The sequence below is a fragment of the Heptranchias perlo genome, chromosome 38, assembly GCF_035084215.1.
Source record: "Heptranchias perlo isolate sHepPer1 chromosome 38, sHepPer1.hap1, whole genome shotgun sequence".
In the NCBI taxonomy this organism is placed as follows: domain Eukaryota; kingdom Metazoa; phylum Chordata; class Chondrichthyes; order Hexanchiformes; family Hexanchidae; genus Heptranchias; species Heptranchias perlo.
The window spans coordinates 8,419,738-8,442,966 of NC_090362.1; the positions used below are offsets into that span (position 1 = coordinate 8,419,738).

General features: G+C 45.7%; 1 protein-coding gene across 3 annotated transcripts in view; it reads right to left on the bottom strand.

Moving 5' to 3' along the window:
- Positions 1 to 390: 390 nt before the first annotated feature.
- Positions 391 to 23,229, bottom strand: part of si:dkey-24l11.2 (uncharacterized protein LOC100034462 homolog) — a 34,691-nt gene continuing 11,852 nt past the window's right edge. For 2 of the 3 annotated variants that reach the window (XM_067973265.1, XM_067973266.1), the window contains exons 4-12: positions 22,819 to 22,871; positions 20,172 to 20,316; positions 18,192 to 18,628; positions 15,276 to 15,504; positions 13,100 to 13,217; positions 11,924 to 12,047; positions 7,088 to 7,199; positions 5,454 to 5,566; positions 391 to 626 (exon numbers count right to left, since the gene is read on the bottom strand). In XM_067973265.1, coding sequence (XP_067829366.1) covers positions 554 to 626; positions 5,454 to 5,566; positions 7,088 to 7,199; positions 11,924 to 12,047; positions 13,100 to 13,217; positions 15,276 to 15,504; positions 18,192 to 18,628; positions 20,172 to 20,316; positions 22,819 to 22,871 — 1,404 coding nt within the window. In that variant the 3' untranslated portion in view covers positions 391 to 553. The remainder of the gene's footprint in view (positions 627 to 5,453; positions 5,567 to 7,087; positions 7,200 to 11,923; positions 12,048 to 13,099; positions 13,218 to 15,275; positions 15,505 to 18,191; positions 18,629 to 20,171; positions 20,317 to 22,818; positions 22,872 to 23,229) is intronic. The other variant, XM_067973267.1, reaches the window with a different exon arrangement.

Sequence of the window (23,229 nt, forward strand, 5' to 3'; positions counted from 1 at the left end):
GGCACCTTTGTGCACACTTGGCTTGGCCCTTTTGTGAGGCCTGCACAAGTGCTGCGTCCACGATCATCAACACGTCCACAGCTTCCGTCTGATCGCTGATGGACCGAGTGCTGCTGGATCCCCGGCTCACAGAAGAGATCAAGCCCGTTACTACCCGAGTTCTGTTCAATGGGGCACACTGATCTTCCGCCTTAACGTGCCTCTCATTCACTGTTAATGCACGGCAGTCGGCGGAATTCTCTTCGGCCTGTGCGCACAACTGGACATTCACAGGGCAAGGATGGAGTTCTACAGTATCCTACATAGATCAAACTAAAGGTGTCTTCTCGGTCTGCCGACTCCTTCCCGGACTTTGTGCTGTTTCCCCCCCTCCCTCCCACCCACCCCCAAGATCCTTTCCTTCCTTTGAAATTTGAAGAACATTTATCCTTTCATTGCCTCGTTGGAGGGTGAAAGAAACAACAAAAAAAATACACGCGCACACCAAACCCACTCACAGAGTCATTACTAAGGCCACTGTCCAGCTCAGGGATCCCAATCAGGGCCACGCTGCTCATTTCTGGTGCTGACGCTGGGATCGGCGAGAGACTGTCTTTGCCGAGTTTGAATACTTCTGTTTGTCTTTGCTGTGAAAGAAAGAATTCACAGAATGAAACTTGAAATTGAAAGCAGGCAGAATCATTGATAAAGTGAGCACAATGTCAGTTTAATAAAGGGCACAAGCACCTTTCACCCTTTGGCTGTGGACATGATAAGGCCCTCAATAAACGCAAGTTTTTTCTTTTCCTCGATGGTGTGGGCAATCATCTTTCAAATTGCATTTTCTAAATGTCTTCTTTTCCCCTTTAATTCTATGATTCTATGATTCTTTAACCCTTCTCCCTGCGACAAATTTCCTTCCTCAATCAAGAGAAATAAAATGTTAATGGTTCACTAAATGCCCTCTAGGAAGGGCCTTACCCAGTCCGGCCCTGCAGGCCCACACCCTACGTGGTTGACTCTTAACTGCCCTCTGATGTTTTTTTTTTATTCGTTCACGGGATGTGGGCGTCGCTGGCAAGGCCGGCATTTATTGCCCATCCCTAAGAGGGCAATTAAGAATCAACCACATTGCTGTGGGTCTGGAGTCACATATAGGCCAGACCGGGTAAGGACGGCAGGTTTCCTTCCCTAAAGGACATTAGTGAACCAGATGGGTTTTTACGACAATCCGGTAGTTTCATGGCCATCATTACTGATACTAGTATTTTAATTCCAGATTTTTATTTAATTAATTGAATTTAAATTCGCCAGCCGCCGTGGCGGGATTTGAACTCGTGACTGGATTTTAGTCCAGGCCTCTGGATTACTAGCCCAGTAACATAACCACTACGCTACCGTACCCTTGTGACCTAGCGAGCTATTCAGATGCATTAAGATGGCGGCCCACCACCATCTCAGGGCAACTGGGGATGGGCAACAAATGCTGGCCTTGCCACATCCCGAGAATAAATAATAAAACAATATAATAATCATTGCCTCTTCTGTTCTGTCATCTACTTGGAGGATGTGCAACGATAGGAGTGTTTGGCCCACCCTCCCTGCTGCTCTCCCTACAGGGGGTGTATCACAGACTATGGGTACGGTAGCATAGTGGTTATGTTACTGGACTAGTAAGCCAGAAGCCTGGACTAATAATCCGGAGTCATGAGTTCAAATCCCACCACGGCAGCTGAGGAATTTAAATTCAATTAATTAAATAAAATCTGGAATTAAACTACTAGTATCAGTAATGGTGGCCATGAAACTATCGGATTGTTGTAAAAACCCATCTGGTTCACTAATGCCCTTTAGCGAAGGAAACCTGCCGTCCTTACCCGGTCTGGCCGAAATGTGACTCCAGACCCACAGCAATGTGGTTGAGTCTTAATTGCCTTCTGAAATGGCCTAGCAAGCCACTCAGTTGTAAAATCTCGCTTAAAAAAAGTCATAAGAATAAAACCGGACGGAGCACCCGGCACCGGACACGACAAAGGCACACCAAGCCCAGTCGACCCTGCAAAGTCCTCCTCACTAACATCTGGGGACTTGTGCCAAAATTGGGAGAGCTGTCCCACAAACTAGTCAAGCAACAGCCTGACGTAGCCCCACACTCAGAATCATACCTTTCAGCCAATGTCCCAGACTCTTCCATCACCATCCCTGGGTATGTCCTGTCCCACTGGCAGGACAGACCGACCAGAGGTGGCGGTACAATGATATACAGTCAGGAGGGAGTGGCTTCTGGACCCCTTGAAATCTCATGGCATCAGGTCAAACATGGGCAAGGAAACCTCCTGCTGATTACCTCCTACCGCCCTCCCTCAGCTGATGAATCAGTCCTCCTCCATGTTGAGCACCACTTGGAGGAAGCACTGAGGGCAGCAACGGCACAGAATGTACTCTGGGTGGGGGACTTCAATGTCCATCACCAAGAGTGGCTCGGTAGCACCACTGCTGGCCGAGTCCTGAAGAACATAGTTGCCAGACTGGGCCTGCAGCAGGTGGTGAACGAACCAACACAAGGGAAAATTTACTTGACCTCATCCTCACCAATCTACCTGTCCATGACAGTATTGGTAGGAGCAACCGCCACACAGTCTTCGTGGAGATGAAGTTCCATCTTCGCACTGAGGACACCATCCAACGTGTTGTGTGGCACGACCACCGTGCTAAATGGGATAGATTCAGAACAGATCGAGCAGCTCAAAATTGGGCATCCATGAGGCGCTGTGGGCCATCAGCAGCAGCAGAATTGTATTCCAGCACAATCTGTAACCTCATGGCCTGGCATATTCCTCACTCTACCATTACCAACAAGCCAGGGAATCAACCCTGGTTCAATGAGGAGTGTAGAAGAGCATGCCAGGAGCAGCACCAGGCGTACCTAAAAATGAGGTGCCCACCTGGTGAAGCTACAACTCAGGACTACACGCATGCTAAACAGCGGAAGCAACATGCTATAGACAGAGCTATGCGATTCCACAACCAACGGATCAGATCAAAGCTCTGCAGTCCTGCCACATCCAGTCGTGAATGGTGGTGGACAATTAAACAACTAACATCCCCATCCTCAATGATGGCAGAGTCCAGCACGTGAGTGCAAAAGACAAGGCTGAAGCGTTTGCAACCATCTTCAGCCAGAAGTGCCGAGTGGATGATCCATCTCGGCCTCCTCCCGATATCCCCACCATCACAGAAGCCAGTCTTCAGCCAATTCGATTCACTCCACGTGATATCAAGAAACGGCTGAGTGCACTGGATACAGCAAAGGCTATGGGCCCCAACAACATCCCGGCTGTAGTGCTGAAGACATGTGCTCCAGAAGTAGCTACGCCTTTAGCCAAGCTGTTCCAGTACAGCTACAACGCTGGCATCTACCCGACAATGTGGAAAATTGCCCAGGTATGTCCTGTCCACAAAAAGCAGGATAAATCCAATCCGGCCAATTACCGCCCCATCAGTCTACTCTCAATCATCAGCAAAGTGATGGAAGGTGTCGTCGACAGTGCTATCAAGCGGCACTTACTCACCAATAACCTGCTCACCGATGCTCAGTTTGGGTTCCGCCAGGACCACTCGGCTCCAGACCTCATTACAGCCTTGGTCCAAACATGGACAAAAGAGCTGAATTCCAGAGGTGAGGTGAGAGTGACTGCCCTTGACATCAAGGCAGCATTTGACCGAGTGTGGCACCAAGGAGCCCTAGTAAAATTGAAGTCAATGGCAATCGGGGAAAATTCTCCAGTGGCTGGAGTCATACCTAGCACAAAGGAAGATGGTAGTGGTTGTTGGAGGCCAATCATCTCAGCCCCAGGACATTGCTGCAGGAGTTCCACAGGGCAGTGTCCTAGGCCCAACTATCTTCAGCTGCTTCATCAATGACCTTCCCTCCATCATAACGTCAGAAATGGGGATGTTCGCTGATGATTGCTCCGTGTTCAGTTCCATTCGCAACCCCTCAAATAATGAAGCAGTCCGAGCCCGCATGCAGCAAGACCTGGACAACATCCAGGCTTGGGCTCATAAGTGGCAAGTAACATTCGCGCCAGATAAGTGCCAGGCAATGACCATCTCCAACAAGAGAGAGTCTAACCACCTCCCCTTGACATTCCACGGAATTGCCATCGCCGAATCCCCCACCATCAACATCCTGGGGGTCACCGCTGACCAGAAACTTAACTGGACCAGCCATATAAATACTGTGGCTACAAGTGCAGGTCAGAGGCTGGGTATTCTGTAGCGAGTGACTCACCTCCTGACTCCCCAAAGCCTTTCCACCATCTACAAGGCACAAGTCAGGAGTGTGATGGAATACATTCCACTTGCCTGGATGAGTGCAGCTCCAACAACTCAAGAAACTTGACACCATCCAGGACAAAGCAGCCCGCGTGATTGGCACCCCATCCACCACCCTAAACATTCACTCCCTTCACCACCGGCGCACTGTGGCTGCAGTGTGCACCATCCACAGGATGCACTGCAGCAACTCGCCAAGGCTTCTTCGAAAGCACCTCCCAAACCCGCGACCTCTACCACCTAGAAGGACAAGGGCAGCAGACACATGGGAACAACACCACCTGCACGTTCCCCTCCAAGTCACACACCATTCCGACTTGGAAATATATCGTCATTTCTTCATCATCGCTGGGTCAAAATCCTGGAACTCCCTTCCTAACAGCACTGTGGGAGAACCTTCACCACACGGACTGCAGCGGTTCAAGGCAGCTCACCACCACCTTCTCAAGGGCAATTAGGGATGGGCAATAAATGCCGGCCTCGCCAGCGACGCCCACATCCCATGAACAAATAAAAAAAAGCTAAGACTGGAGTAACAGGGAGGAGACACTGCCCATTGTTCACAGGAGAGCAAGCTCACAGTGGGGCGGGCGAGCTGGGCAGGGGCCGGGCGGGCAGCCGGGCAGGGGCAGAGGCATAGCAAGCAAGATTGGCACGCAGAGTTGATGAGGGCAAGCCACAGCCAATGAACAAGGCATGAGGAAGCCAGCAAGGTGCAAGAGAATGGATAGAGAGTAAGGCACGAGTGAGAGAAAAAAGCACAAAAGAGAGAGGAAGGTTATTTCTAGGTATTAACCATAGAACTGTGAAGCACTGGGATTCTCTGGGGATTCATAGAAAATATGTAAGATGCAGTTGGCTTTTTTTTTGTCTAACAAAAACAGTACTGATTATTTTCGAAGACTTCAATAGAAACACTAGGAGCTTAGGGAGCAAAAAAGGTTAAAGGGAGTTAAGTGCCCGTGATAGAATTCTGCTATCACAATGAAGTAATGTTGGATTCTGGTGCATGTGTGTTGTGGGTCATTGTTAGGGAACAGCGAATGGTTTCTGACACGCTGGGTCTTGAGCCCTGGTGTTCTCACTGGAACTTGTGTGCAACAAGCGGGGAAGGTGGCACAGGCCAGGGCACTTACTGACTCATTTGCACTCGGCTGCGGCAGCCTTGGCCTCCTTCCCAGTGACTGGAGTGGGATCCTTTTGTCATCATAGCTCCGCAGGCAATACACGGCTTCCCGTTGGTGTACGGCTGGAAACAGAGAAACTGGATGAGTCGGAGGCAAGATGGGACTGTCACCTTTCAAAGACTAGACAAACCAATGGAACTCAATTGGACAATGTCACATTAGTCATTTAGCCTCACTGCCACGAAGCCTAGGTAGGATGTTATCACCAACTTAACTACTCAGTGACAAACTGACAAACGTGATTTAAAAAAAGATCATTTTAGATTTTTACTTGCCTTTCTGACTCGAATGCATGAAAGAAAGACTTGCATTTATATAGTGTCTTTCACCTCATGACATCCTAAATCGATTTACAGTCAATTAACTACTTTTGAAGTGTAGTCACTATCGTAATGTCGGAAATACGACAGCCAATTTGCGCTCAGCAAGATCCCACAAACAGTAATGTGATAATGACCAGACAATCTGTTTTAGTGATGTTGGTGAGAGATAAAAGTTGGCCAGGATATTGGGGAGAACTTGCCTGCTCTTCTTTGAAACAGTGCCTTGGGATCTCTTATGTCCACCTGAGGGGTCAGATGAGGCCTTGGTTTAACGTCTCATCTCAAAGACGGCATCTCCGACAGTGCTGCACTCCCTCAGTACTGCACTGGGAGCGTCAGCCTTGTGCTCAAGACCCTGGAGTGGGTCTTGAACCCACGACCCTTTGACTCAGAGGCATGAGTGCTACCCACTGAGCCACGGCTAACACTTCACCTTCCTGTATCACTCACTGAGAGCAGAGGCAAGCGGCCTGTTCACAGGAGGTACGAGTGACCCAGATGAACTCAGCACAGTCTGTAGGGCAGTACCCAGCCTCTGCTTGGTGCCTCCCTATGAATTGGCATTGGGAATTGGCCATGGGGGGGGGGGGAATTATGGGCATTCTAGGGCGAGCATCTTAGTGTGTGAATGCACTGTCGCACCATGGTGCCCAACTGCAGCCCCTGCACTGTATAGTTTGGTATCACAAAGACCTGAACAGCATTGACAGAGCAAGCGAGAACTTTAAAACTAAAACTATCTTGGCAGTATGTCAGTCAACAGCATTCACCAAAGACAGCTGGCAGCATCAATGGTTACACCTTTAAAGAACAGGCTGCGTGAGGTATAATGATAAAAAGGAATTACATCCAGACTACAGTGACCCTCAGTCACGGTTGTGAAAAGAACATTTCACCTTCATCTAAAGGAAGGGACCTCCCTCCCATCGAGTGCCGGGACCATTCTCCCTCACCTTCATGGGGAGTCACACTACTCTCTCACCAGTGATCCATCCCCTACCACACATGCCAGGCCCATCAATGTATTTTAAAAAGTGCTCTCAGTAAATGTATCTCTTTCTCCAAGTTCTAGTTCCCTGGTCATCAGTACACTTTACTTTTATCTTCATTTATTTTTACTGGTTTTAAATTTTCCCACAACGTACCCAGTCCTAACCCTGGATTTCCTGATTACTGTGACTAGCACATCATTAAAGGGAACCCGCCCATTTGACCTTCGAACTGTCAGGTATAGGGGCTGCTTCACACAACCCTGCTCACCTGCTCCTTCGCGCAGTACCCACAGATCATCCGATTGGCCAGCTCCATCACATGGTCCTGATCATCGTTGTGACACATGTCACATGGGTAGGCTTTGCCACAACATGGAAACCTGAAACCATTCAGCAAAAAGGAACAGCCTTTTAGAACAACGTAACAAACAGATATACACGACAGAATACCACAATTCCGCCTACTGCTCCCCTGATTACCTCTCTAGATGAGGGCTCAAATTTAATATAACTTGATGTCAAATGATGGACATCCATTTTATGCAGTGGATTTGTGCCCCCCTGGAAGTGGATTTAGTTCCTCAAACTCATTCCCCTTCAGCAGAGGGAAGCAGATCTGAATTCTATCAGTTGGGGCTGGTTTGAGCCCAGGTCCTGGAGGTGAAGGGACCTTGTTCCAACTCACTGCACTACAGAGTCTACATTCAGTTAAACTGAGAGTCCGGTGAGATGTTCAGATCATAGGAGTAGCAGCTTCCAAAAATGATTATATAAAGCAGGTGAGTTAACACTATATGGAGTGTGTGCTAGTAAAGAAATAGATTTAGGACTAATTTGGCTCAAGGTTGCAAAGTAATTCCCCTACTAAACTCTCCCGTCAAACAGGCAACAGTATTGCTCTGACACAACAAAATAGCCACAATAATGTAACCCAGCTCTCAAAACAAATGCTCAACGTTGCCACAGGCTTCCAGTGAGTTTGCTGCTACACCACAAGGTGGGAGGAACAAACTGAACCAGCTGACTGGAGCACAAATTCCTTCAAAAAAAACCCAAAATCAAACTGTTCAGAAAGCAAAGGGCAGGTCTCTCTGTTCCTGCTGTTGGGTTTATTGGATTGTTTGGGTGCAGTGAGAACAATCAGGTGGGGAAGAGCACATGCCCATTAGGGAGCCTGCTCGATTTCCCGTTACGTCTTGTACCCAGGAGATGTGATACACTCAGTAACATCTGCCCCTATTTATTATCAAGTTCAGGTGGGGCCCACAGACAGGTCAAGGTGTTTGTGATGTGCCACAAACTGCAGACATTAAACGACCACCTTGACTCACATTTTCAACATTGTTTGATTCTTGCAAGCAATTTAATCAAGTAGCAAGGGCCAAAAGGTTAAATATTTTTAGGGTTTGATGTCTGCCTTCCTTTTACACTAATGTGATTTTAAAAAAAATAGTAGTTGTAAAACAGGAATGAAGCCTATGGATTGATGTGATTTATAACCAGGATTTTGCACAGGATAGAAACATAGAAAATAGGAGCAAGACTAGGCCAGTTGGCCCTTCAGGCCTGCTCCACCATTCAAAACGATCATGGCTGATCGTCTAACTCAGTACCCTGTTCCCACTTTTTCCCCATATCCCTTGATCCCTTTAGCATTAAGAAATATATCTATCTCCTTCTTGAATACATCTAATGACTTGACCTCCACTGCCTTCTGTGGTAGAGAATTCCACAGGTTCACCACCCTCTGAGTGAAGAAATTTCTCCTCATCTCGGTTCTAAATGGCTGACCCCGTATCCTGAGACTGTGACCCCTGGTTCTGGACTCCCCAGCCATCGGGAACATCCTCCCTGCATCTAGTCTGTCTAGTCCTGTTAGAATTTTATATGTTTCGATGAGATCACCTCTCATTCTTCTAAACTCTAGTGAATATAGGCCGAGTCGACCCAATCTCTCCTCATACGTCAGTCCTGCCATCCCAGGAATCAGTCTGGTAAACCTTCGTTGCACTCCCTCCATGGCAAGGACATCCTTCCTCAGATAAGGAGACCACAACTGCATACAATACTCCAGATGTGGTCTCACCAAGGCCCTGTATAACATCCCTGCTCCTGTACTCAAATCCTCTTGCAATGAAGGCCAACATACCATTCGCCTTCCTAACTGCTTGCTGCACCTCAATGCTCGCTTTCAACGACTGGTGTACAAGGACACCCAGGTCTAGTTGCACCTCCCCTTTTCCCAATCTATCACCATTCAGATAATAATCTGCCTTTCTGTTTTTACAACCAAAGTGGATAACCTCACATTTATCCATGTTATACTGCATCTGCCATGTTCTTGCCCACTCACCCAACTTGTCTAAATCACATTGGAGCCTCTTTGCATCCTCCTCACAGCTCACATTCCACCCCAGCTTTGTATCGTCTGCAAACTTGGAAATGTTACATTTAGTTCCCTCATCCGAATCATTGCTATATATTGTGAATAGCTGGGGCCCAAGCACTGATCCCTGCTGTACCCTACTAGTCACTGCCTGCCACCCGGAATAAGACCAGTTTATTCCTACTCTCTGTTTCCTGTCTGTCAACCAATTCTCAATCCATGCCATTATATTCCCCCCAAACCCATCTGCTTTAATTTTGCACACTAACCTCTTGTGTGGGACCTTATCAAAAGCCTTCTGAAAATCCAAATACACCACATCCACTGGTTCTCCCCTATCTATTCTACTAGTTACATCCTCAAAAAAACTCCAGTAGATTTGTTAAGCATGATTTCCCTTTCATAAACCCATGCTGACTTTGTCCAATCCCATTAATGCCCTCCAAGTGTTCTGTTATCACATCTTTTATAATAGACTCTAGCATTTTCCCCACTACTGATGTTAGGCTAACTGGGCTGTAATTCCCTGTTTTTTCTCTCCCTCCTTTTTTTAAATAGTGGGGTTACATTTACCACCCTTCAATCTGCAGGAACTGTTCCAGAGTCATAGAATTTTGGAAGACGATCACCAATGCATCCACTATTTCCTTTAGTACTCTAGGATGTAGATTATCAGGCCCTGGGGATTTGTCAGCCTTTATCCCCATTCATTTCCCCAGCACTATTTTTTTTTACTAATACTGGTTTCCTTCAGTTCCTCCCTCTCACTAGACCCTTGGTTCCCTAACATTTCTGGGAGGTTATTTGTATCCTCCTTTGTGAAGACTGAACCAAAGTATGTGTTTAATTGTTCTGCCATTTCTTTGTTCCCCACTATAATTTCCCCCATTTCTGACTGTAAGGAACCTACATTTGTCTTCATTAATCTTTTCCTCTTGACATATTTATAGAAGCTTTTACAGTCAGTTATTATGTTCCCTGCTAGCTTACCCTTATACTCTATTTTTCCCCTCCTAATCAATCTCTTTGTCCTCCTTTGCTGAATTCTGAACTGCTCCCAATCCTCAGGCTTGCCGCTTTTTCTGGCAATTTTATATGTCTCCTCTTTGGATCTAATACGATCCCTAATTTCTTTTGTAAGCCACGGTTGAGCCACCTTTCCTGTTTTATTTTTGCACCAGACAGGAATGAATAATTGTTGTAATTCCTGCACACATTCTTTAATTATTAGCCATTGCCTATCCACTGTCATCCCTTTTAGTAAAGTTCCCCAATCTATCATAGCCAACTCGAACCTCATACTTTCATAATTTCCTTTATTTAGATTCAGGACCCTAGTTTCGGATTCAACTACTTCACTCTCCATCTTCATGAGGAATTCTATCATGTTATGGTCGCTCTTCCCTAAGGGACCTCGCACAACAAGATTGTTAATTAATCCTTTCTCATTGCACAATACCCAGTCAAGGATCGCCTGTTCTCTAATTGGTTCCTCAACGTATTGGTCCAGAAAACCATCACGTACACACTCCAGGAATTCCTCCCCCACAGTATTATTGCTAATTTGGTTTGACCAATTTATATGTAGATTAAAGTCACCCATGATTATAGTTGTACCCTTCTTGCATGCAAATTGAAGAATTACACACAAGAAACAGCAAAGAACAGATTCTCCAATTCAATCAACAGCGAGAACTGTGAATGTGAACTAATACATTTGATGTGCAATAAAGAAGGTCACTTTGTTTCAAACCTAACCAAGCCCTCTAACTGAATGATAGAAAATGTACGACAGGAGACGAGCCTGCCTGATAACACGCTCCGTTTAGCTCGCTGTGAACTCAAGAGAACTACTCTGGGTGTGTAGGAATCATCACTCTTTCATAAACACCACCTTGTTGATTGTAACCACAGCATTACCCATTCTCCTGTATGAGTCCACAGAGAGTGACACATTAAAACCGTAAGTGGGTGCCATTTCCTTGTGGTTGTAGATTACTGTACAGAAATCTATCATAGGAACAGGAGGCATTCAGCTCCTCGAGCTGATCATCAATTAGATCATGGATGATCTGTATCTTAACTCCATTTACCTGGCTTGGTTCCAAATCCTTTAATACCCTTGCCTAACAAAAATTTATCAGTTTTGAAACTTTCAATTGACCTCCAGCCTCAACAGCTTTTTGGGGGAAGAGAGTTCCAGATTTCCATTCCCCTTTGTGTGAAGAAGTGCTTCCTAACATCACCCCAGAATGGCCTAGCTCTAATTTTAAGGTTATGCCCCCTTGTTCTGGACTCTCCCACCAGAGGAAATAGTTTCTCTCTATCTACCCTATCAACTCCTTTAATCATCTTAAACACATCAATTAGATCAGCCCTTAATCTTCTATATTCAAGGGAACACAAGCCTAGTCTGTGCAACCTGTCCTCATCATTTAACCCTTTTAGCCTCTATCATTCTGGTGAATCTGCACTGCACCCCCTCCAAGACCAATATATCCTTCCTGAGGTGCGGTGCCCAGCAGTGAACACAGTGCTCCTATCAGCTCAGATTGTGTGCCATTACTGAAAGGGAGGGAGAACATAAAGGTAAATTGATGTAAACCAAGATTGTTTTTTCCCTCAACAAACTTGGGAGACAGAGAAACAATTTTCTTTCTCAGTCAAAATCTAGCCGATCTCACTCAAAAGCTGAGCGATTTGCAGCACTCCCCTTACCTCAGCCAGCGACAACTCTTCCTGTAGTGGCTGCAAGTACCAAAGTCAGGCAGGGATTTCCCAAGCTGAACAGCAGGTGCGATGGGCAGTCTCTTCTGACGTGGATGAACTGAATTCTTAGCTTCTTCAGCAATTATTAAGAAACAAACAACTGGTTACTGGATGACTTTGAAGTAAGAGACAGCGACCTACAGATATACAATCTATAGTATCAAGAGGAAGACGACCTAGAGGAGATTCCCCTCTCAATCTGGGGGCCAAGCCTGTACTCTTCCAGTTCCTGGTAATCAGGAAGCTCCATTTATTGTGTATTCAGTATATCAGGTAACAGTCAATTCCTGAATTCAACTCCAAGTGTGAAGTAATTACTCTTTTAAGTTAAATTTATCTCAAAAATGTCCTTGGTTTATAATCATCTCTAGATCTATACACTGAATTTATGTTCAGTTACAGAATCATACAGCACAGGAGGCCAATCGGCCCATCATGCCTGTGCCGACTCTCTGAAAGAGCTACCAATTAGTCCCACTCCCTCTGCTCTTTCCCCATAGCCCTGCAAATATTTCCTTTTTTTAAGCATTTATCTAATTCCCTTTTGAAAGTTATTATTGAATCTGCTTCCACCACCCTTTCAGGCAGTGCATTCCAGATCATAACAACTCACCGAGTAAATAAATTCTCCTCATCTCCCCTCTGGATCTTTTGCCAATTGTCTTAGATTTGTGTCCTCTGGTTACAGACTCTCCTGCCAGTGGACACAGTTTCTCCTTGTTTGCTCTATCAAAACCGCTCATAATTTAAAACACCTCTATTAAATCTCCCCTTGACCTCATTGGCTCTAAGGAGAACAATCCCAGTTTCTCCAGTCTCTGCATATAACTGAAGTCCCTCATCACTGGTACCATTCTGGTAAATTTCCTCTGCATCCTCTCCAAAGCCTTTATTATCCTTCCTAAAGTCTGTTGCCCAGAATTGGACACAAAACTCCAGCTGAGGTCTATCCAGTGATTTATAACTGTTTATAACTTCCTTGCTTTTGTACTTTATGTCTCTATTTATAAAGCCAAAATTTATAACGTTTTCCAATAAAAAAAAATCTCAGATCATGTCTCCTTGCCCCTAACCTTGTGGTCCTGTCTCCAATGAAGGCAGGTTTCTTTATTTAGCTGGCCTCACCTGTTTCATCCTGCGACTGGGCTAGGATCTGGTAAAACTGGGCTGCCTCCACCAGAACGCTGAGTTTGCTGTGACAATGCAAGCAGTTTAATTCCTTGTTCCGGCCGTAGGACATGTTCTGGATAACCAGAGAGACAGGTTACGAATAGTGCAGTCACATAGCTCCACCTCTCCCACAGGTTAATCATTCTAAGCCCCTTCTACAAGGGCCAACTACTTTCAATTCTTTTGATGGGCAAAGCAGTGGTTAAAAATTGCCCTTGATTTTACAGTCCAAAATTCAAGACCTTTAAACTAATGTTAACGATTGAAGAGGAGAGAACTATGGCACCCGAGAGTGTCGCTGTATTGTTTGTCTCTCAACTGGTATTGCCAGTCTTTCAAATTAAAGAAGTCAAATTCAGATCAATTAAAAAATCAATTCAAGTTCAGCAGAGTTAGGAAGATGCCCTTTAATGATCACTTCTTGGCGCTGCTCATTCCTTACAATGTGAGGGACAGCGCAGTGTGGGAAACAGAGATTACAAGCAGAGTTACGCAGCTATGTGCTTCAAACAGCTCACCACCACTTTCTCAAGGGCAATTAGGGATGGGCAATAAATGCCGGCCTCGCCAGCGACGCCCACATCCCACGAACGAATAATAAAAAAAAGTCAACTTTAATTGCAAAACAACAAACAATAAACAGCTAAAAGTGGCTTCTCTAATACAGTACAAGTTGCTTATTGCCGATATCACAACACCATAATTATTTGCAACATGGTTTGGGATTAAATGGGCAGGCTTTCTGTTCACAGTACACCACTGATAGACTGGCTGTAAGCACAGTACTAATCCATCCTAGAAGACATTTCCTTCAATTTCCACTGGCTAGTATGTAATCAGCAATCAGCTAAGAAACAGCTGCAGGAGTGTGAAACTCAATGTTGACCTGAGTTTTAACTGCGGTCTCAGTTTGGGTCTGCATTTACAACAATAACTACTTGCATTTATATAGCGCCTTTTGCGTAGTAAAACGTCCCAAGGCGCTTCACAGGAGCGATCAAACAAAATCTGACACTGAGCCACATGTTGGAATTATTAGGTCAGGTGACCAAAAGATTGGTCAAAGAGGTAGGTTTTAAGGAGCATTTTAAAGGAGGGAAGAGGGTCGGAGAAGTTGGGTGGGTGGGTGGGTGGGTGGGGGGGGGGAAAAGAGTTCCAGAGCTTAGGGCCTAGGCAGCTAAAGGCACGGCCGCCAGTGGTGGAGCAAAGGAAATTTGGGATGCACAAGAGGCCAGAATTAGAGGAGCGCAGAGATCTCGAAGGGCTGTAGGAGGTTACAGAGATAGAGGGGCGAGGCCACGGAGGGATTTGAAAACTAGGATGAGAATTTTAAAAATTGAGGCAGTGTCGAACCAGGAGTCAACTTGGTCAGCGAGCACAGGGGCGAATGGGACTTGGTGCAATTTAGGATACAATTTAGATTCTGTCCCGTCAGCAAGACACAACAAGTTACACAAACAGATTTCCTCTGCAGGGAGCAGTGTAGACACTTTGTGAAATTTCAGTGATCAAACTGTAATTGACTTTCTCACAGATCAGCGAACAGAGTTGCAAGATCTAATGTGGATGATGGAGAATGTATGTGTACATCAGGGGCTTTACCTGGTGATTATGTAGTAAGCGACACCGTGACTCTTAAGTCTTGGATGAGCACTCACCTTCTCTCTCGTTGCTGTCTAGTATTAGGAGAGGGGTTACAGGTCTAACACAATCTTGGGGACAAAAAGAATACTGCAAATACTGGAAATATGAAATATGCACAGAAAAGACTAGAAATGTGCAGGATGGCAAATCAGCATCTGAAAGGGAAATGTGGGCTGACATTTTGGGTACGACCCTTCATCAGAATGAGACGATCCTGATTAAGGCTGTAATCCAAAGTAGTAAGCGACCTTCCTGCTTATTGACACACTCTGCATTTCCAACATCGCCTGCATGTCTGAAACCTCTCGAGCGTCCCTCTCACAACTCTGGTCATTAGGGTGCTGACTGGGACACTACCCATCGCAACTTTCAGTGACGCATACGCGACTATCAACTTTCTACGCGACAGTGAGAAAAGCAGATGGGCACTCGAATCCCCGGCATAGGTCGGCCGCTCTTTGAGATGGCCCGTGTTTTACTTACTGACCTGCAGTGATCCCTCCTTGGAGCAGTTCAGACAGCCCACAGCAAAGTGACTGTCCTGTAACACTAAGTCTACAGGGACACAGCCACGCAGGTCCAGGTATGCCATAATATCCGAGTTATTGTGAAGCATGCTGGGTTGGAACGCTACACTGATGTCCGCGTTACATTTCTCGCAGCTTACAGCAGAAGGGTGCTTTTGGGAGACAGTCAGATCTGAAGTTACTTTGCACCTTTGAAAAGAAAGTGAACAGATGATCAGTTCTATGGAAACTATTCATTAGTGAAACCTACTCGCTACACCCTTGCTGTTCACACTTAGAAGCAAGATGCATGCAGGTCAACGAGAAATAAATCCACATGCAGGAAATCTCTCTGCTCGAGATCAGGTGTATTGTGTTTGCGGTTATACTACAGAGTTTTTTTTAAAATGATCATGTACAAACAGGAACAACAGTTGGTCTTTATAAAGAATTCAACTGCTGTCAGGAAGGGTGTAAACCATCACAAAGGAACACAGGAACAGGAGTAGGCCATTCAGCCCCTCGAGCCTGTTCTGCCATTCAATTAGATCGTGGCTGATTTGTAACATAACTCCATCTATCCACCTTGGTTCTGTAACCCTTAATACCCTCGCCTAACAAAAATCTATCAATCACAGTTTTGAAATTTTCAATTGACCCCCAGCCTCGACAGCTTTTTGGGGGAGAGAGTTCCAGATTTCCACTGCCCTTTGTGAAGAAGTGCTTCCTGACATCAATGCTGAACAGCCTAGCTCTAATTTTAAGGTTATGCCCCCTTGTTCCGGACTCTCCAACCAGAGGAAATAGTTTTTCTCTCTTGTCTCTATCAAATCCTTTAATCATCTTAAACACTTCAGTTAGATCACCTCTTAATCTTCTATACTCAAGGGAATACGAGCCTAGTCTATGCAACCTGTCCTTGTAATTTATCCCTTTTAACCCCGTCTGATGGCTTATGAGTTCCTGAGTCAGTCTGTAATTAGAAGAAATGCCTTTCCAGAAAGTTGTTGGAGCATGCAATGCTTTGCCATGGAGAGTGGTTGAGACAAAGGCCATCGCATCTTTTAAAAGGAAAAGTGGGTAAGTGTTTGAAGCATAGGAATATTGAGGGCTATTGGGGAGAACGCAGATCAGTGAGATTCATTTTGAATTGCTCCAGCTAAGAGCTGGCACGGACGCAGTGGGCTGACTGGCCTCCTTCTGTGCTGTAAACTTCCATGGATCTATTTCCCAAATCACACCAATCCTCATCAGGGGTTCGACGCATCCCTCATCAAAATATTTCCATACAAAGTATCTTGAACGCTGGATAGTTATGCACCAAGCATCCGTTTCATTCATTCTTGTCTAGACCAGTGTTGCCCATTAGAAATTGCTGACAGGTGTGGTTACAGCGACACCGTTTTAGACACATGCACTAACTTTAGCAGAAAACGCGTTATACACAATACACTTGCAAACTCTGCATTCTATCTCACATTTTATCAACAAACGCACAAAAAGGTTAATTTCACATGCATGTACCATCTGAATACGAATATTGAGATCACAGGCCCAATGATTGTGTCTATTACTCATTTTTTATTTGCTAATCAGAAAGGAAATTCACCACATCTGGATTTCCAATTCACCACATGTGGCTAATGGCTAATGTACTGGATAGCGCTGGTCTAGACACTCAATATTAAGCAGAAACTGGTCAGAGCAGAGCTGCTGCCTATGCCGTACGAACACACATTGCTCTCTTCAGCCACATCCTGTAGGAATTGGACAAGGCTACCCAGATAGCTTAGTGGTCACGGTCCTAAATTAGCAACCCAGAGATTGTGAGTTCAAATCCCATCGTGGCAAGTTGTGAATTTAAATTCATTACATCTGGTGATTTGTGGGCTGGTGCCAGTAAAATGACCACGAAAGCTACTGGATTGGCATAAAAAGTCCAACTGATTTACTAATGTCCTTCAGAGAAGGGAACCTGACACCCCTACTTGGTCTGGCGTTCACGTGACTCCAGTCACAGCTGACTCAATGCCCACATCCCAAGAACAAATTACTAAGAGGTGGATTTGCACTCAGGTGGAAGTATAATGCCAATCCTCCTCCAAACATACATTACTTTTATAAAACTGTTTCATGCATGTTATGGCTTTACATCTCATTTATGAAGGTGGCAGGACGTGTTAAGAAGGCTTCTAAAAAAGCAAACGGGAGCCTTGGCTTTATAAGCTGAGGCATAGAGTACAAAACCAAGGAAGTTATGCTAAACCTTTATAAAATCGCTGGTTTGGGCTCAGCTGGAGTATTGTGTCCAACTCTGGGCACCACACTTTAGGAAGGATGTCAAGGCCTTGGCTGGGGGGGGGGGGAGGTGCAGAGGAGATTTACTAGAACCGTACCAGGGATGAGGGACTTCAGTTATATAAAGAGACTGGAGAAGCTGGGATTGTTCTCCTCAAAGCAGAGAAGGTTAAGAGAAGATTCAATAGTGGTGTTCAAAATCATGAGCGATTTTGATAGAGTAAACAAGGAGAAACTGTGTCCACTGGCAGGAGGGTCAGTAACCAGAGGACACAGATTAAAGAGAATTGGCAAAAGGGGAGATGAGGAGAACTTTTTTTTTAAAACTCAGTGAGTTATGATCTGGAATGCACTGCCTGAAAGGGCGGTGGAAGCAGATTCAATAGTAACTTTCAAAAGGGAATTGGATAAATAATTGAAGGGGAAAAATTGCAGGGCTATGGAGAAAGAGCAGGGGAGAGGGACTAATTGGATAGCTCTTTCACAGGCATGACAGGCCGAATGTCCATCTTCTGTGCTGTACGATTCTATGACGCCATGGCTTCGATGACACAGTTGACTGTTTCTAATGCGCACACGCCACTGATTATTCGTCATACCTGCTGCACTTCAGTGACACAGTGATCTGCTGAGCTGCCAGTGTAGCTGTCCCTTCTCCCAGCTGAAAGCCAACCAGCCGCACTCCTGTGCCCTTACGAGGGCCCTCGCTGCCCGAATCTTTCACCGGCCTGCCACTTGCATTGCCAGCTGAGTGCACTTCGTGCCCGTGAGCAGGCACCCGATCAGTCCTTGCACAATTGTCATCCTCCTCACTGGAACTGAAGTCACTTCCGGTGCCGCTCATTTCAGGGCTGTCTGACTCAGTAACCTTGGTTTGCTGCAGGTGCTGCGACAATCCCTTGAGGGCATCCTCCCTCCGAGGGCACGGAGACGCGTCTGTGGTCTGCGAAGGTCGAGCGTCTGGCAGACATGCTTGGAGGTGCTGATAGGGTACAAACCGGATCCCTGCTCTCTCGGTGTCTAATTCCCTCTTTATCTGGAAAAGAAAGGAAAAATGAAAGTTATTTTTTAAAAAAAAGTGACACTCAGGATTTCCTTCAACAATAACTTGCATTTATACAGCACCTTTCATGACGAGGCAAAGTGCTTTACAGCCAATGAAGTACTTTTGAAGTGTCGTCACTGTTGTAATGTAGGAAACATGGCAGCCAATTGGCGCACAGCAAGGTCCCACAATCGGCAATGTGATAATGACCAGATAATTTGTTTTAGTGATGTTGGTTTAGAGATAAATAGTGGCCAGGATATTTGGACAATGCTGTGGAATCTTTTCCATCCGCCTGAGGGGACAGACGGAACCTCAGTTTAACATCTCATCTGAAAGACGGCGCCTCCGACAGTGCAGCACTCCCTCAGTACTGCACTGGAGTGTCAGCCAAGATTTTGTGTTCAAGTCTCTAGAGTGGGACTTGAATCCACAACCTCCTGACTCAAGAGGAGAGAGTGCCAGCACTGTGTCACGGCTGACATCTAAAGATATCGATCCCCTGAATCGATAAAGCTGACATGATAATGAATGGGAAATAAGCCCTTTCGAAATCCTTTTGATACTCTCTGAAATTTCCTCTGAATGTCTGTGGGTGTTATGATCAGAGAAGGCAGTCCAGTTGGACCCTGCTGTGTAAAACCGATGCCATTTTTAGTGTTCTTTCTGTCAGATCGGTTTGTGAGGCTCCCGAGAGTGCCAAGCGTCAGGGCTTGTGAAGCACGGTGAGTTACAGATGAGCAGACGATCCTCTCAGTTAATTCACCTGCAGCAACACAGCTCTCGCTCACTGGTGCAGTGTGTTGTCCACAGGGGGCAGATTTTATTACATTTCAATATATAGCAGCACATAGCCCAAGTGAACACAAAGATGAGATAGTGTGTAGGTTTTATTAGTCCAATTTATTGCACAGAATTCCTTTCAACGTCCAGTTACGTAGACTCCTCTTAACTACCAAGGTACAACCTGATGGTGTGGAATAAACTCTATTCGGACAGAGTGAGTGTGTAAAGGAGGGACAGCATTACTGAACGGATGGAGCAGTGTGTAAAAGAGGGACAGCGTTACTGAACGGATGGAGCAGTGTGTAAAAGAGGGACAGCATTACTGAACGTTGGAGCAGTGTGTAAAGGGACAGCATTACTGAACGTTGGAGCAGTGTGTAAAGGGACAGCATTACTGAACGTTGGAGCAGTGTGTAAAGGGACAGCATTACTGAACGTTGGAGCAGTGTGTAAAGGGACAGCATTACTGAACGTTGGAGCAGTGTGTAAAAAAGGGACAGCATTACTGAACGTTGGAGCAGTGTGTAAAGGGACAGCATTACTGAACGTTGGAGCAGTGTGTAAAGGGACAGCATTACTGAACGTTGGAGCAGTGTGTAAAGGGACAGCATTACTGAACGTTGGAGCAGTGTGTAAAAAAGGGACAGCATTACTGAACATTGGAGCAGTGTGTAAAAGGACAGCATTACTGAACGTTGGAGCAGTGTGTAAAAGGACAGCATTACTGAATGGATCGATGTTGCCTTACCTGTCTAGCTCCCTCTGTGAACAGCTTCTCCATGTTGCGATCCAGCCACCGCAGGTATGGCCGAAACAGCAGCTCTAATTTTCCCATCAGCCTGTTGGTGGCATGCTTTGCCTGCAGCCATTCCTCTGAGGCACTACACACACGCCTGAATTAAAGAGGGGGAAATACACGCTTGTGAATATAAAGAACAGACTCCTCAGAAACAAGAATAAACACAATGAACACGATCAACTGCTGTCACTGGGTAAATGAAGAATATAAACTCCATATAATTTATTCTTCTGCCAAGACAAGGATGGGGTTGTATATGAGAAATTAGAGATTTACTTTGCTGATACCATTCATCCTTTTTGTGCATTTCTGCCTCCACGTTATTTATGATAGAGATCTTGGCACTCTATCAACCAACAGAAGATATCCCGGAAAAGGTCTCCCGACTGACTACTCCCAGGAGCTAGAGCGCTCCATTTAATCATTAACAAAACACAGTCACAGAAAGCAGCCTCCTTCAAATGCCTTCAGAGCCACAACAAGTAATGGACTACGATGGGACAGAGTGTCGTTCATTCTACTGTCAGTTCTTGCCACTTGTATATATTGAATCTGAAAGTTACTCAATCCACGCCCCACTTAATCCACTTAAGTATACTCGTCAGGGTCAAACCTTAAAGGTCACCATTAGATATAAAAGGGAGTTAAAGCAATATGCCCGCACAAAGAAACTACGGGGATCCCGTACAAATGAAATAGAATTTGAAAACTGAAACTTCCAATTGTTATTCTCAGTAAGATCAAGAATGGAATGATGAGATACGAGTTTACATCCACACACTGACTTCCTTATCACTCTGTGAGGAGGAGCCAAGTGGCAGTCAGGAAGGTCCCGAGCAAGAGATGGTCAGCGGGAGAGACGTTCCTGGGTCACTTGTGCACACTGGACAGCACTGGCTGAGAGTAGGGGGCGAGCCATCTGCTGGCGGCAGGTAGTCGCCACGAGGTTAAATTTTAAGATTTAGCACTTCCAGGGTGAGCTTCCTGCAATGGGAGCATGCATCAGGAACTGGGCACAGAGGCCACTGAACCCGAGTGACTGCTCACGTGATTTTCCATCTATTTGTTTTAAACGGGCTACAGCTAGATGTCCGCACCTAGACTCCCGATCTATGCTCCTGACCTCCCTGCTGGGAGCGCTGAATCATAACATTTACCCCTTTGAGCCTGGCAGCGTATATATCACACTCCATCGCCAGGAAACAAGGATTACGGGGAAGTGCCGTTCGCACATGAAGGACTCCCTGTTCATTCCTTCCAATCGCAACTACAAAGGCAGTCCTGAAAAGCACACTGATCATGACTCGTGCATTTGATTTTTCTGTGTGTACTATCTGACAGAAAATTACTGATCAGGGGACATGGGTGCAATCAACTGTCAGCACACACTTCACGAAGCACCAGGACCAAAGGGTTAAAAAAGATACAACTTTGAATTTATCACCAACGGTTACCATCACTCAGGGTCATTAAAATGCTAAGAGACAACATGAGTAAATGTCTGAGACTCCCCAAACAGCAGCAACTTGCATTTATATAGCACCTTTAACATAGTAAAAGATCCCAAGGCACATCAACAAGAGCGTAATCAGAGAAAAAACGGGCACTGACCCAAAGAAGGAGACAATAGGACAGGTGACCAAACGCTTGGTCAAAGAGGTAGGTTTTAAGCAGAGTCTTAAGGGAGGAGAGGGGTAGAGAGATATGGGGAAGGAATTCCAGAGCCTACGGCCTAGACAGTTGAAGGCACGGCTACCAATGGTGGGGCGAAGGAAGTGGGGAAGAGGCCAGAATTGGAGGAACGCAAGATCCCAATCTGGGACATGCCATTAAGGGAGAAAGAGAAAGGAGAAAAATCAAACGTGGGTACAGATTATCTCAGAGCTACTTACAAGATCAGCCGATCAATGAGTATCACGGGCACAGGATTAGGAGCAGGTCCCCACCCAGTCAGTCAGGAGTGGTACGTAGAATGGAGAGGAGAAAATTCTGCAGAGAAACATCTTGATGAATTGTGATCTGGTTGAATTTTCTCCTGAGTAACTGGGCTAGGTAGTTACACTCTTCCCTCCAAGCAAGCAGCTTGTGGCTGCTTACTTGGAGCTTGAACACATAATCCAGGCTGGCACTTCAGTGCAGTACTGAAGGAGTGCTGCATTGTCAGAGGTGCCGTCTTTTTAAACTGAGGTCCCCCTCCACCCATTCGATCTGTTCCGATGAATGTAAAAGATCCCACCACCAAATCAGATTAACTGATCATTTATCTTGCTGCTGCTTGTGGGATCGTGCTGTGCACAAAGTTGCCTACAAAACAGTGGCTGCACTTCAAATTCACTGTCACCGAAGCACTTTGAGATGCCCCGAGGATGTAAACGGTGTTATATATAAATGCAAGTTCTTTCTTTCTTCTTTACAATGTAATGACATATGGTTTGGGCAGGGAAAGTGTGCTTTGTAGTCACTCAAATAAGATCCTACAGACTTGAACTGCACTCTCAGCTCCCACCGAGCATGCATTAGGCTTCCCGTCCAGGCTTAGGGCCAAAGAGACTAATCACTGCCAACATGTTAGTTTTTCCTCGATTTCCTTCCTTACCTTCCCATAGATGCCGGCAGATCCTGATCCTCAGGGATATCCACGGTAAACACCTTAGAATTACAAAAAAAGATGAAGGGGATCAAACTATTATATGTGGGGGGTGGGAGGAAATTAACGTAAATCTGGGTGATTACTTATCATTCTCAACAAGGTGGGAGGTGTTGGTAATGGATGGTGGAACATTTCCCTCAATATTTGAGATCTGTCAGAACTACCCAACTGTACATGGAAGACAGAAGTCAGAACTGAATCCCTGTTGACCCCAAGCATTCCCTGGTAATGTACTGTAACCCCCTCAGAAAAGCGACCCTTCATCTGCCAGTGTTTCCATTCTATCTCCGGGCGCGCTCGTGGGCCCTCTGATCGAGACTGGTGATTTGGTGACAGTTAATGGCGGGTAGATTGATA